Here is a 15,020-nt window from a genome sequence, read left to right as displayed (position 1 = left end):
GGAACCACCGCTCTGGCTGGTGACCGTGACCACCGGAGCCTACAGAGACCGAGGCTGCCTGCGCACACAGCAGAGAGGCTACGTCCGAGACAGGCATACAGCAACACGCAGGGACAGGCTGTACTGGTCTGGTATGGAGGTTTCAGGGACAGGCTGTACTGGTCTGGTATGGAGGTTTCAGGGACAGGCTGTACTGGTCTGGTATGGAGGTTTCTCTCCATCTCTCTCCTCAGCAGTAGGCTATCTACCTATATTGGACATCAGCACCTTGCTTTGGCAAATAAACCACCATCAAAACAACATCAATAAAAAAACACATAATACCGAAGTTAGCGGTAACACACATCATTACCCCAAGGTCTCGGCTTGTCCGGCAGTCCTCCCTCCTATCCTCCCTCTCATCTGTCTCCCTAGCTCTCTCTTCCTTCCTGTCTAAATAAATGTTTACTTTTACCAATTATCCCAGTGGGTATTGTTGCTTTTTTTTGTTTACCAAAAACTCATTACAATCAAGAGTCCCAACCACTCCATAGACCTGACGAGGCTTGTACAGAGAGAAGCCTTCAGATCAAACATATCACTACAAAAGAATATCTTAACAAATGACCTATCATTATCAATGTCCCTTTTCACACAGAAATAATGAAACGGATTCAGGCCTCATTGGCCCCTCCACTAGCAGGAAATGATCATCTCACTCAGAACATTTTTAAAATGTGTAATACGCTGGACAAAGGGGAGCGGCCACATTTACAACCTGGGATATACATATTAATTTGTCCAAGGGCCAATAATTCATTACCATAGTAGCCATGTGTGTGTAGGACAAAGGTGTTGTGTACTGAAACGGATAAAAGCGACCTGTTCCAAGTGGGTATAAACTGTTATTTGTCCCTCTCATGGTTGCTACGACACCGTGGATCCAGATTGCTAACAGGACCGGAGAAAAACATGAACATCATCAGGAAGCACCCTTCAGTCACTCCCTCCCTCCCTGCCTGCCTCTCTCTCTCTCTCTCTCTCTCTCTCCTCTCTCTCTCTCTCTCTCTCTCTCTCTCTCTCTCTCTCTCTCTCTCTCTCTCTCTCTCTCTCTCTCTCTCTCTCTCTCTCTCTCTCTCTCTCTCTCTCTCTCTCTCTCTCTCTCTCTCTCTCTCTCTCTCTCTCTCTCTCTCTCTCTCTCTCTCTCTCTCTCTCTCTCTCTCTCTCTCTCTCTCTCTCTCTCTCTCTCTCTCTCTCTCTCTCTCTCTCTCTCTCTCTCTCTCTCTCATTCTTCGTCCTAGTCTTAAGTCCTATATTCTTATTCACAAATGCATATTACCTGCTATAAGTTGATCAGATATTCAGTCAGAGTTGGAAGTCATACAGGGCAGGCTGCATCAAGGCTTTTACCCAATGTATCATGTTATTCAGTCAGCTTTAATTTGATAGGGCATAGCCTCTAAAACCCTTCATGAGGATTTAGGTGGATAAATCTTGATCGTTTAAAACCAGAATCTGGTCTGGAAGATTAAAACATTGTCTCTCAGTGGTGGGGGGGGGGGGGAATTATTTGGTCACAGGCAGTACACAGGAAAACCAATAAATCATTCTGAAGATTTTACGACAGACTTATTTCACAAGGGCAACAGGATGACCATTCTTACTCCACTGCACTCTTAACAAGAGGACATATACTGCAGTACATCACAGCACTCCTCTGAAGCGTAGCATACACAACCTTTCATAGACTTCAACCAGACTTGAATGTGACACTGTGTAACTGCAGAGCGTACCACCAGGACTGTGTATCTTACTGTGTAAGTTCATAACGACAGCAAGTTCGAGTCGTCTCAGCCAGTCAGTCACCCCCTGGGTGTGTTTACTCTGTCAGATTTATTGCTCCTGTCTACACAATTGCTTTGACCAAGGGAACATATTTCTATGGTCAGAGCATCCTCCCTTTAAGATTCACAACACCCAGGAGTATAATACGGCCATAATACTTTTAGAACCCCACCCGAACACCGTTTGTGCTGAATATAACCCCAAAACTGTGCAAAAGGGCAACGCTGAAGAGAAAGCTTTGCCCTCATTCAACAGTGTTGAATCTGACAAAAAATACTTCAGAATTATCCTAATAAATGTGGCGTACCTTAATAAATCTTGCCGTGCTTCTAGACCCTGATTCGAATCTCACATTAGATAATCTCACTAAAAAACGCCTAAGTTTTGATCATATATACATATTGCTAGAGTGCAGCAGTTTCTCTCCCAGGCAGATACTGAGAGACTTTGCATGCTTTTAGAACTAGCAGGCTTGATTGACCTGCAATGGTCTACCTAAGAAAGCAACAAATAAGCTATGTGTACTAACCAAGACCAGAAGGAGAGCACACATCTCACCTGACAAAGTCTCTTCATTGGTTATCTCAGTTTTAGAATAGATTTTAAGATCGTTTTATTGGTGTTCAAATCACTCAATGGACTAGCGCCTGAATATTATATATAATAGAAAGACATGCTTTTATTGTACTGGGGTCTGGTATTTAGTTTGGCCCTCTAGATCCCTCAGGTCCTCTGGCATTGGCCTATTAGTTGTTCCCTGGTTGAGGACAAAGAACTACGGGGAGGGGGCATTTTGTGTGTATGGTCCTCGCCTCTGGAACAGCCTGCCAGAGGAGATGAGGGCATCACAATTCTCTTGTTATGGATTAAGCATTCTCTTAATCCATCTTATTTTAACTCACCCTCTTCTACTGTGCTACACTGACCTCGCTGTTCCACCATGTCTCTTATTTCCTATTATTATTATTATTATTATTATTATTATTATTATTATTATTATACTATTATTATACTATCTACTACTATAATATCATTTCCTTATATTACCGTTTATTTTCCTTGTATTGTTGATTTTCTTATATTACCGTTTATTGTCACTGAACTGTTGTATTTTCATTACATTGTTAAGCAGCTTGTATTGAAATTTTGCACGAAAGGAGCTATATAAATAAAGTGTAAGTCTGATTTGATCATTCAACTATTAGTATTCATCAACTGTGACTAAAGATGATGAAACTGAAAATCTGAGCACAGAGTAATAATAATAATAAGTAATATTTCTCTCATCCATCACACACTTGTCTACCTCTGAAGGCTCTATGTGAGGACAGTTACACATCACACACTTGTCTACCTCTGAAGGCTCTATGTGAGGACAGTTACACATCACACCCTTGTCGACCTCTGAAGGCTCTATGTGAGGACAGTTCAAATCTGGCCAGAGGGAGCAGACTCTACACTGCAGCACCAGTTCCATACCATGGAACCCATGCTCAGAGTTCAGGCCACTCTGGACCACCACACTGACATTGATCTGTACACCTCTTCCATTGTGGATTACATCAACACGTGCACCGACAGTGTCACCACCTACAAACGGAGAAGAATCTTCTCCAACCAAAAGCCTTGGATGAACAGTGAGGTCCGCTCACTGCTGAAGGTACGCGACACCACATTGAGATCAGGCGACGCGGAGGCCTATAGCTCAGCCAAGGCCAATTTGAACAGGGCATCAGGGTGGTCAAGCTCAAACACAAACTGCGGATCGAGGAGCACTTCCAGAGCAACTCTGACCCCTGTCGTACGTGGCATGGCATCTAAGCCATCACAGACTACAACCCCCAAAATGCAGCCCCCCCCACCAGAACCGCGTCCCTACACGACAAACTCAACCACTTCTACACCGGCTTAGACTGGGACAACAAAGAACCAGCATCAAAGTCAAGCCCCCCCCAAGACGACCAGCCCCTCACACTCTCCACCACCCATGTCTACCACACACTGTCACTCTCCACCACTCATGTCTACCACACACTGTCACTCTCCACCACCGATGTCTACCACACACTGTCACTCTCCACCACCGATGTCTACCACACACTGTCACTCTCCACCACCGATGTCGACCACACACTGTCACTCTCCACCACCGATGTCTACCACACACTGTCACTCTCCACCACCGATGTCTACCACACACTGAGCAAAGTGAATGTATGGAGAGCTGCCGGCGCTGGGTGCTCAGGACGTGCGCCTCACAGCTGGCCGGGGTTTTCACTGACATTTTCAACCTGTCACTGGCCCAGGCAGTTGTCCCCACATGCCTCAAGTCAACAACCATCATGCCGGTGCCAAAGAACTGCAGAGCTGCAACGTGCCTGAATGACTACCGCCCCGTAGAGCTAACCTCCACCGCCATGAAGTACTTCTAGAAGTCGGTCCTGGTCCACCTAAAAACTCTCCTTCCCCCTAAACTAGACCCCCTCCAGTTCGCCTACTGCAAGAACAGGTCAACGGAAGATGCCATCTCCACGGCACTTCACTTCACCCAGAACCACCTAGACACAAGCAACAGCTACGCAAGGATGCTATTCATTGATTTTAGCTCAGCATTCAAGACCATCATCCCCTCCAAGCTGGTCACCAAACTCAGGGACTTGGTATCAGCACCTCCCTCGGCAACTGGACCCTAGACTTCCTAACCAACAGACCCCAGCTTGACAAGTTCAATAACCACTCCTCCTCCATCCTGACCCTGAACACCGGCATGCCTCAGGGCTGCGTGCTGAGCCCTCTCCTCTACTCCCTCTTCACCTACGACTGCATGCCGATGCATGGCTCTAACACCATCAAGTGCGCAGATGACACCACGGTGGTAGGCCTGATAAGTAACAACAACGAGTCGGCCTACAGAGAGGAGGTCCAGCAACTGGCGGTGTGGTGTGCTGACAACAACCTGGCCCTAAATAGCAGTAAGACCAAGGAGATCATTGTGGACTTCAGGAAAACTGGGGGCTGTGTACACTCCCCCATCTACATCAATGAGATGGAGGTGGAGCGTGTTCCCAGCTTCAAGTTCCCGGAGGACCTCTCTTGGACCCTCAACTCCTCTTCCTTGGTCAAAAAGGCACAGCAGCACCTATACTTCCTGAGGAGATTGAAGAAAGCCCAGCTGTCTCCTAGGATTCTGACCAACTTCTACCACTGCACCATTGAGAGCATCCTAACCAACTGCATCACAGTGTTGTACGGCAACTGCACTGTGTCCGACTGGAAGGGCCTGCAACGGGTGGTGAAAACCGCCCAGCACATCATCGGCACCAAACTCCTTGACATCGAGTCCCTCCATTCCTCGCACCCCTGCCACGGTCTGTTTGAACCCCTTCCATCTAAGAGACTCAGGAAGTATAGGATCCTCCCGTACTAGCAGGCTCCAGAACAGCTTATTCCACAGAGCTGCCACTCTGCTAAACAACCCCCCCCCCCCCTCCACATGGGGAACAATGACTCTCAGTATCCGCCCCCCCCCCGCCAACCACTGTGGACAAACCAATTTAGCCTTTGCACTACTGCTGGTTTGCACACACCCCTGGTCAATGTGAACACTCAATTTCCTTTGCACATATCATATTGTGGCACATTGCACATACCTCTTTTGATATAGCCTCTATTTATACATCTGTACATACCATACTGTACATAAGCTACCTTAACTGTACATAGCTCATAGCTGTATACCTCTAAACTACCTTACTTGCCATACTGTACATCACTACCATTGGCATCTTGTATATCATGTTTGATATCACTATTTTCCCATTTGGTTAGATTCTAAACTGCATTTCGTTGTCCGGTACTTGTACTCTGCAATGGCAATAAAGTTAAATCTAAAAAAAATCTAATCTATTTAATCAAAACCAGTAACCAGATGTTTCCAGGATAACACTGGAGGAGAGCAGACTTGTTATTTCACCTTGGCCTTGGCTATCTGTTTTAATTGAACAGGGCCATTGGGTTCTATGAAACCTGCTATGACACTTCAACAGCAACACATTACACACATCAGAAGCTTGGCCAGTGTTGAGAGACTGAGCAATTTTCCGCTCCGGACCCCCTTTAACCTCAAAGTGTGCCCTGATGTGTGCCACAATTCGTGACGGCTAATGTCATCTCCTGTAACCTAAGCCCTTCATTAGCACTGTGATTTCCGTGACTCCGGGGGCAACTGTGTGCCCTTCTCACATTCCCCTGTCGTGCCATCCTTCTCCTGATGCTGCACAGGAGTGTCTCTCACACTCACACACAGCTTGTTTGAGATCAGTCAGACCCATGTGAGGCTGAGGAGCTTCCAGGCCTACAGTACCGTTGCTGCCGTCTCTGCACCCAGAATAGCCCCACGCTGCCAAGGTAGCGGTAACTTGAGAGAGGGTCAGGCTAGCCATATCCCGAAACCATGGTTCATCGACACAACACAGGCAACAGGCAAGCCCACACCTGTCTAGGTTAGCCCTAATCCTAGCCCATGGTCTCCCTACAAGGCACCAGTAAATCACCTCCAGCCATAACTCTCTACCAACACTATAACCAACGGCCCACTACCGCTACTTAGCCATAACTTTAGCCCTTAGTTTCCCAACAGAGCATTGGCAAACCCGTAAGTCCTAACTCTAGCCCATAGTTCCTCAAGCACTTCTGGAAAGCCATAACCTATAACCCACAGTCCCCTACAGTACTGTGAGAAAAGCTTGAGAGTGTCATCAACACCAATGAATCATCCAGGCCATGCTCTTTTTTTTTTTATTGTAATCCAGTTCAGTTACAGCATGAAAAGACACAAGATGTACTTGTTCACTGAGCAGAACTTCTTATTGTGGTGCTTCATGCTTGAGGGGCAAATTGACTTCCGCGCCCTAAAACGATGTTTCTCTCCCACAGCTTTTCATTTTGGGGCGTTGCACCATTAGTTGGATTATGTCAAGGTATACACATTCAAACAATAATTATGTATTTTGTTTTGTCTTGTTTGAATCACTGTTTGAATCTGTTGCTTGTTTTTAAATTATGCTCTGTAAAGTGTCCTTGAGTGCTCTGAAAGGCACCTATAAATAAAATGCATTGTTATTAATATTATTATTATTATACTGCAAAAACACTTGGTCTCTGTGAGCATTTGGAAGACTTGTTGAAAAACTTAACAACCACCACACACAAATTAGGAATGGTTAATGAATCAAGTACAATGGATAACATTTGGATTGGATTGGACTGAGAACAGGGAAGAAAAGTGTATAACATTGCTATGGCAAAATGGCGAAAACGCAGCAGTCCGTTTCTCTTTCACACAAGGGAATACAGCAGGCCTGTACGGCACCACAGGTCAAACAACTAAGGTGCACAGAACTACATGTCTGTAACACACACATCATGGTGTTTGTTATGTCCTGTAATGGGGAAAGTTACATAACTGGGGTGCGAGGGGTGTTGACTCTGGTGTCGTGTTGCAGCCAGGGGCAGCTCCATCCTCTGAACTTCAAAAGGCTCTCTGTCGTTATGACAAAAATAGAGCCGTGTGGTTGGCTAGATAGAAATGAGCGTGGATGAAGTAGAATATACTACATGTATGGATTGTGTTTGCACATTATGATTTTCTTACAACTTTTGGTAAGGAGATACAGTAGATATTGTTCGACTCACTTCATGCTCATATTTAGAGGATCTTGACATAGCTCACTTGGTTTAGCTAGTCGTAAAAGATAGAAGGATACAGCAACAACATTTCAACTTGTCAACAATATAGGAAACCGGTCCAGAATCATAAACACTGCACACGTTTAAGGGTTTCAGTCAATGCTATGGTAACACCTACCTCAAAATAAAGGCTCAGCTTTAAGTTCATCCCTGGGTACTGAACTCTTGACTCTTGAGTTTCAGCCCTCTCTTTCTCAGGGTCTCCAGCACAACATACCACGTTCCTCATGACCTTGTCACCCTACATCTGTCTTCTTCAACTCTCCCCCCATTCCTTTCTTGGCTGAACGGCACTCAGTCCCAAAGAGGTCAAAGATTTTTACGCAGAAAAACGAAAACACAAACGCTCAAATCCACTGTCGCTGTGAAATCTGAATTCTCAAGAGTGGTTCCACTTCTAAATGCCCCTGTGGACACTTGGTCCTCTCGTACATTGACAGTGTAGTATGATCTTTAACAGGCCCTAACTCTAACCCTTGCACCCTCCTTATTCTCAATGGGGTTGCAGTTTCCTGTGTTGACATTATCTAATGCTGGACAAAAAAAGCTATAGGACACCAAACTTGTAACAGTAGCCCCAAGACAGAACAGCCCTTCTCATCGTTCATGTGTTTTGCTGGCTTACATGTTTTTACATCATTAGATATACAATATTTGCTTTACATCATGCTGTAGATCATTATGTGATCAGTCACTTTCTGTCACAAATGAAATGATTGCTGTGGTTTCACATTATGAAGACTCAATAGAATGACTTTCGATAACACACAAAAAAATGGTTTTTCAATGCACTCTACACACACTACACACTCTACACACACTACACACTCTACACACTCTACACACTCTACACACTCTACACACTCTACACACTCTACACACTCTACACACTCTACACACTCTACACACTCTACACACTCTACACACTCTACACACTCTACACACTCTACACACTCTACACACACTACACACACTACACACTCTACACACTCTACACACTCTACACACTCTACACACTCTACACACTCTACACACTCTACACACACTACACACTCTACACACTCTACACACACTACACACACTACACACACTACACACTCTACACACTCTACACACTCTACACACTCTACACACACTACACACACTACACACACTACACACTCTACACACTCTACACACTCTACACACTCTACACACTCTACACACTCTACACACTCTACACACTCTACACACTCTACACACACTACACACTCACCCTATAGACCAATACAGTGGCACACTGTGACATCACTGAAGGTCTGAGGGTCACGTTCAGGTCCTAATCTCTGTCAATCCCTGTTAATCCAGTCATATTAACTAGCTTTCAGATCCCATCCAGCCGTCCCACCTTTGGCCACTTGACAAAAGCTTAACCACTTTTAATAACTGCATAGAATAAATCAAAAATGGATAGACTTTGCAAACTTGGCAAGGCGGTAGTCACATGACCTACTTCTGTTGCTGCAAGTTACTGTAAGTCGCAGCCATTTAAAACCAATGAAAAAACATATGAATCATAGTCATATGAATCATAGTTCTGTGGCAACACAAATGTCCCCAGATGCTAGCTACAGCACAACTGAGTGCTTTCTCAGGGCTAGTCCTCTTGTCCCCCCCCCCTCCCCTCAGCCTCAGGAAAACATATCATTAAGTTTGTTTGGTACAAAACAAGCCCTCTGGTGTGGCGATGCCGGTGGTGCTGTGTGCCACTTTGACCTCACTTTTAATGAAACCACTAGCCTCTAGCACGCAGACATCAGATTCATCCAAGTTCGCAGTGGAAAAGAAAAGCACAGATTATTACAGCAACATCTCAATAAATCTCAATAAATACATCTCAATAAATACACTAATATTATTCTTGGCTTCAACAGAAGCATATTTCTTTTTGGCCCACCAACATCCTTTTGAGGGAACAGCCTCATCATTACAGTAACATTATTACGGAACGACTGAATTATGGTTTAATACCTTTTTCCCTATTTTTTATTTTCTCTTCTTTCGAGAGGAAAATATACATTTCTTAAATGTTTCATTATACTTCCCTATCATCTACCACGCAAGAGAACAGATGATGTTCTCTTTATCTTGGTAGGACCCAAATGAAAAGGGATAAACTGGTCTACATGACAATACATTAATCATTAAAAAGCATCTAGCCTATCCAAGTAGACGTTGGACGATTAAAATTCCACTGCAGTGTAGATGGTAAAAACAGAACTACGGTGCAGCCCAATGAATCATGGAATAAACACCAGGTAGCCCAGAGTCAACCGCATGCTCCGATTCAAAGTGTCTCACCTTACAACCCTCAGACGACGTACACTCACTTCGCTGTAGAGCCATGTTCGTCTTTTATAACTTGATGTCTTCCGCGGTGTCACTCTAATGCTCTATCACTGCCACCAATGTGGACTAGAGCTGGACCAATGACTGGATGAAAAGGGTCAAATTAAAGCTACATCCTGTGATGACATCAGCCACCATAGAGTCCTAAACAGATTGAAAGTTAATCCTCTTATCCGCTAAACCCTTCAGTGACACTGGACGTCCCTTTTGTCAGTCTGGCTGCCAGCTAAAACAAATTGCTGGATATTTACAGCCATGACAGGGAGGAGTTCTCCATCATCATTCAAGATGTCATGCAAATAGGATGGAACTGATGAGTGTTTCATTTCTACCAAGCCTTTAGAGATTTTTTTTTGGTGGACTTTATGGAAGTTGTTGCTGACAGGTTCCTAATAAGGGATTGACAGAGGGGAAAGGAGGATTATCAAATTACACAACATTTTTTTCAGTTTGATCTCTTGGGTGACACATGTGGCAAAAGCTAAAATCCACTCTAATCTCCCCCCCCCCCCCCCATGTTTGTTCCTCTAAAGACATATCACGTTCATTATGGTTAAAAACAACAACACAATGATGCTGTCAAATCCTCAGCCTATTACATAAGGAGTAACTAACGGAATCCCAATTCACACAGGCCCACTGTGATTTATGCCCACAAAAAGTATTGTGTGCAGGCCTTCATTACCCATTAATTGCTTTGAGATTACAATCATTTGCAAGTGCTATAGATTGAAGAAGAATGATGGACTTGGAATGAGCGGAGTATCACACAACAAATGATAATCCCAATAGGAAAATCCACATCACTATGACTAGAGTGCCAATCAGTAGGCCCTGCTTGTCGAACACAAGGGAAATCAGACATGCAGAGGGTTTCACGACACTAGACAAGCTGCTCTGATCGCGGAATGTGCACAGAATTCTTCATCAGCAGATAGAATAAACAGAGAAACCAGCTCCAGTACGGCATGTTTAAGGAGAACCTTTTCATGTAGAACATAGCTTGAGGATGGTATTAAAACCAATGGTATTAAAAGCAATTGGCAGATCAACATTTTTATTGGTGTGGGTTAGACATGTTTCGTTTATGTTCTGTGTGAGCTATTTCCACAATGTTTGCAGAATAAGCCCATAATTAACCGACTCAAAACATCTCTCTCCAACTTAGCTCTGTATTCTTTACCATGGCCCTTTTCCAACACAGTAGCTTCATTCCGAACCCAATCCTTATATGCCAAACATACATGAATGTACCCATATCTGGTCTGATGTGGACGGTTTACATGAGGTAAGGGTAAACAGAGAGGGTCCAGCTAAGATGCAGCTGGACTCAGTCTAGTCTCTAGTGTAAACAGAACACAGGCTAAAGAGGAGATGTCTCAGATAAGCCACTGTTCCCAGAAGCCTTTTCCGCTTTAACCCCCTTAATAGCATGACAGAAGACAGAGGTCAGAGGTGAGTCACTGGTTAGAGCTCTGGCCATGTCACTGGGCCATGTCCCCTCCCTCCACTGCTGGTCACCTGACCTGGCTTGCAGTGGTAACAGTGCAACATCTAGTTTAATTAGCTTGAGGGTAGAATGTCCTTAACCACAGACCTAGGGTCTGAGTACCCTACCTCAATTCCTGAATACAGATCTTGTCAGATTAGCGGGGTTAAACCAATTTGAGCTCACCAGTGAACCAGTGAAACCAGTCTGAACTGGAAAGACAATCCAACAACAAGCTTTATTGGTTTAGGTAAGAGTAGGGGTATTGTCTTTCTAACTCTACTCACTCTGTCTGCATAACCACATTGGTTGGCACGCCTGTTTCTACAAACAATGTTTTGTAATTGCTATCTAACTTCAGAGGTCTAACGCTTAGTTGGGTGTGTCATCAAACACATTCTCCTGTGTGAACATACAGGTAACACTTCCAATTAATCATAATTAATAGTTTCACACAATAAAATCCAAATCTCCATGTAATTATCCAACTGCATGGTAACACCCATTTTCTAAGTAATTTAGAAGACAGTCATAATAAAGGTTCATTCATCTACTAGGTTATTATAAAATAAAGTGAAACTGCATAATAACCATGTTATTACAACTTTATTCCAGGCTGTTATAGGAAGTGTTGCCAAAATATTTGCTACTGTGCTTTAAGTGAGACAAAAGAGACTCCAAATGTATGTTTAAAGTCTCACAGGGTGGTCTTCCCCTCTCGACAAAGCCTGGATATATATCCCACAAACATTTAAACTCCAAAAGGATAACCTGGGAACATCAAGCAGCTTCTCACTGCTGACAACAAAAAGGTGGGTATTCAGAATGGATTTCATCTGCGTCACTCTGATAGACGGTGCATGACAGGTGAGTGAGCTGAATCTAATGAGAGAAACTGACTGTGTGTGCAGTGAATATGAATTATCCATCCAGCCCATACCACCTGTCAAATGTATGTGCAAACCTTTCCCAAGCTGAGCCAAGCCACACATTGCATATACTGTAGCATGATGATCATCAGCTATACCATGAAAACGATTATTTTTACAAAAACAATTTTCAGTCAGCTGGTTGAAGAAAATGCAAGAGGGTAATCATCAAACAGAAAATGTGATACAAGACCAAATTGCCCTCTCTTACTTTGGCTACTTGAAGACAATATGGCTTTGAAAGCTTACGGTCAATAGAAGGTTTAGGTTTAGGTCATCAAAAAAGGGGTTTAAACGGACACAGCTTATAAACAACATCTCGTGTGTGTGTGTGCGTGTGCGTGTGCGTGCGCGTGCGTGTGCGTGTGTGTGTGTGTGTGTGTGTGTGTGTGTGTGTGTGTGTGTGTATTATTCCGCGCCTGTATTATTCACAAGTTTGTATCTCTGAATGTTGAACAACATAGTAGGCTACTTCAATAAAGAATACTTTTTCACTATCACTACGCAGAAAAGCCATGTTTGTAGCGAGGGCACGCTCAAACACACCTGGCTTTCAACCCACCCCCACCCTCCACCCCTGACATTACTACATGGAGCGTTTCATACATTCGTTACACGAAGGACGCGTTCTGTCTGTGCACTCTTTACCATTTCGTCTTCGTCTCCTTCTTCATATTCTTTATTCCCTGATTCCTCCTCCTCGTCGTCTGCCACACTATTTTCTTCTTCTTCTTCTTCCTTCACTTCTGATTTTAGGGTTGAAAAGTCAGAAGCGTGTGGGTTGTTGAAATCCAAATCGTGGTTGTCTTCGACACTGATATCAATTCCATCTCCCTCGGACAACGTTTCTGAACCTGAAGACGCCTGGCTCCTGCCGCTTCCAAATCTATCGAAATGTTCGCCCTCCATAATGAACCAAAGGTAAATGCAAACACCTATCCGATTCTAGGACCGACTGGTTACAATGTTGTTCCCTGCTGTCTACCTGCACACCTGTCCTTCGAGCTCATGTTGAGGGGAGAATGCCAGTGTTGCACGGCCACGGGCACCGCAGCTGAAAAGTTCCACCCAGTACCAGTGGAAGTTCCGAGGCTGCGACACCGTCTCATCCCCCGGCTGCGCGCAATGCCGTAGTAACAAGCCAGGAGTTTGGTTCATTGCATAACTCCGCCCTTCATAAGGCAACAACCGATCTGTTGCGAACTACAGTTAGAGCTACCACCAGTTAGAACAACACTGATCACAAAGTCATTCAAATGACACTGATTTCACGATGTGGACGAGTTACCTTGACGCACAAGGCCTTCTCTCACCATGTACCTTGCAGTTTATTACATCTGGCGTAATATGATTCTCCTCATAAAATGGTCCTGACCTGAAGCTCTACAATCCAGGAACCCCATGGGCGTAGGAGTCAGCTTAACATGGGGGGCCCGGGGGGGGCACCTTTTTACAGAAAACAGACCCATCTTAACTTAAAATAATTTTCTTAAAGAAAATTACATTAGCGCTTTTCCACTGTCACTTCTGGCCCCGGTGCTGGGCCCAAAGCCTAAGATGTTTGTGTTTCCATCTCAGAGAACGGTTTAAAAAAATCCCAGGGCCATGGCTCCAAAGTCTGCTACGTGTTATAAAAGCAAGACAAGGTGATATAAACCGTGGTTTGGATTCACGTTTCAAAGCATTTATATGTACTATTACGTTTGCTCAGTTGCAGGTAAACACACCTGTTCAATCTGTGCTAGTTTTCGTGGACATTTCCAAACTAAATAAACGCCTCACCTCAACCACATGACTCATTTGCTTGTCTCAAAGACATTTGTTGGAGTAAAAATGTTGAAAAGGAATCACACATGTATTGTTTCAGTTACGAGAAGTCATGCTGGTTTGAGGTTTGAAACTTTCCGGGAAACTGACACTGTGGATAGTTCCTGCTCCTTGCCCTCACCAAGTCCTCAGTATCACCCTGGGGGGTGGAAACACAATGTACCAAAAACAACACCAGTGCTTGGGCCCGGTCTGGAGTGGGACCAAGTGTCTAGTGGAAAAGCGCCATCAGACGGGCGTTTACTTTGGTCCAGTCCAGTCAGGGCCATTCATACTATACTGAATACAAGTGTGACTGCATTGTCTTACAACAGGTGTCGTCATTCCAGCGAGACCCACGTCGCCTGAACTACATACAAGTTATCAGACAGATCAGTGTGGATGCAGTCTTGCTATCATCCCGTTTCAAAAACAGTTTTTTTCCCCTCTGCCATAAGGACTCTCAACACCTGACTCACTGCACTGTATAAATTGTAAATTGTAAATATGTTCTTGTCTTGTCTTGTGGTTATGTGTGTTCATGTCCATGTAATAGTCAAGTCATGTACAATCAATGTGTGTATGTTTTTTTGACACTGCTGTTTGAGCTGTGCCGACAACTAATTCCACCGACCTAGGTCGTGTGGTCATTAAACTATTCATTCATTCATTCATTCATCTATCATGAGACAGTGGTGTGACTTTGAATGTGGATATTCAATAAAGCGAACCATTCAAGTACCCTTTTTCTGCTACTGTACAAAACATTACTCAAGTTTTCCAGTTGTTTTTTTATTAATTTCACACAGCCAGAACTATTCAACATTGGCTCACTA

At 44.1% G+C, this 15,020-nt stretch overlaps 1 protein-coding gene across 1 annotated transcript in view; it reads right to left on the bottom strand.

Moving 5' to 3' along the window:
- Positions 1-13,058, bottom strand: part of mast4 (microtubule associated serine/threonine kinase family member 4) — a gene marked incomplete at its 3' end in the record, with an annotated part of 102,878 nt that extends 89,820 nt beyond the window's left edge. The window contains exon 1 of the mRNA XM_080529380.1: positions 13,027-13,058. Within this exon, the coding sequence (XP_080385506.1) occupies positions 13,027-13,029 (3 nt within the window). The 5' untranslated portion in view covers positions 13,030-13,058. The remainder of the gene's footprint in view (positions 1-13,026) is intronic.
- Between the last annotated feature and the right edge of the window lie 1,962 nt (positions 13,059-15,020).

The sequence above is a fragment of the Nansenia antarctica genome, assembly GCF_963989245.1.
Source record: "Nansenia antarctica genome assembly, chromosome: 4".
Lineage (NCBI taxonomy): Eukaryota > Metazoa > Chordata > Actinopteri > Argentiniformes > Microstomatidae > Nansenia > Nansenia antarctica.
The sequence above is the reverse complement of the archived record's forward strand: the minus strand, read 5'-3'. Positions and strand labels throughout refer to the sequence as shown.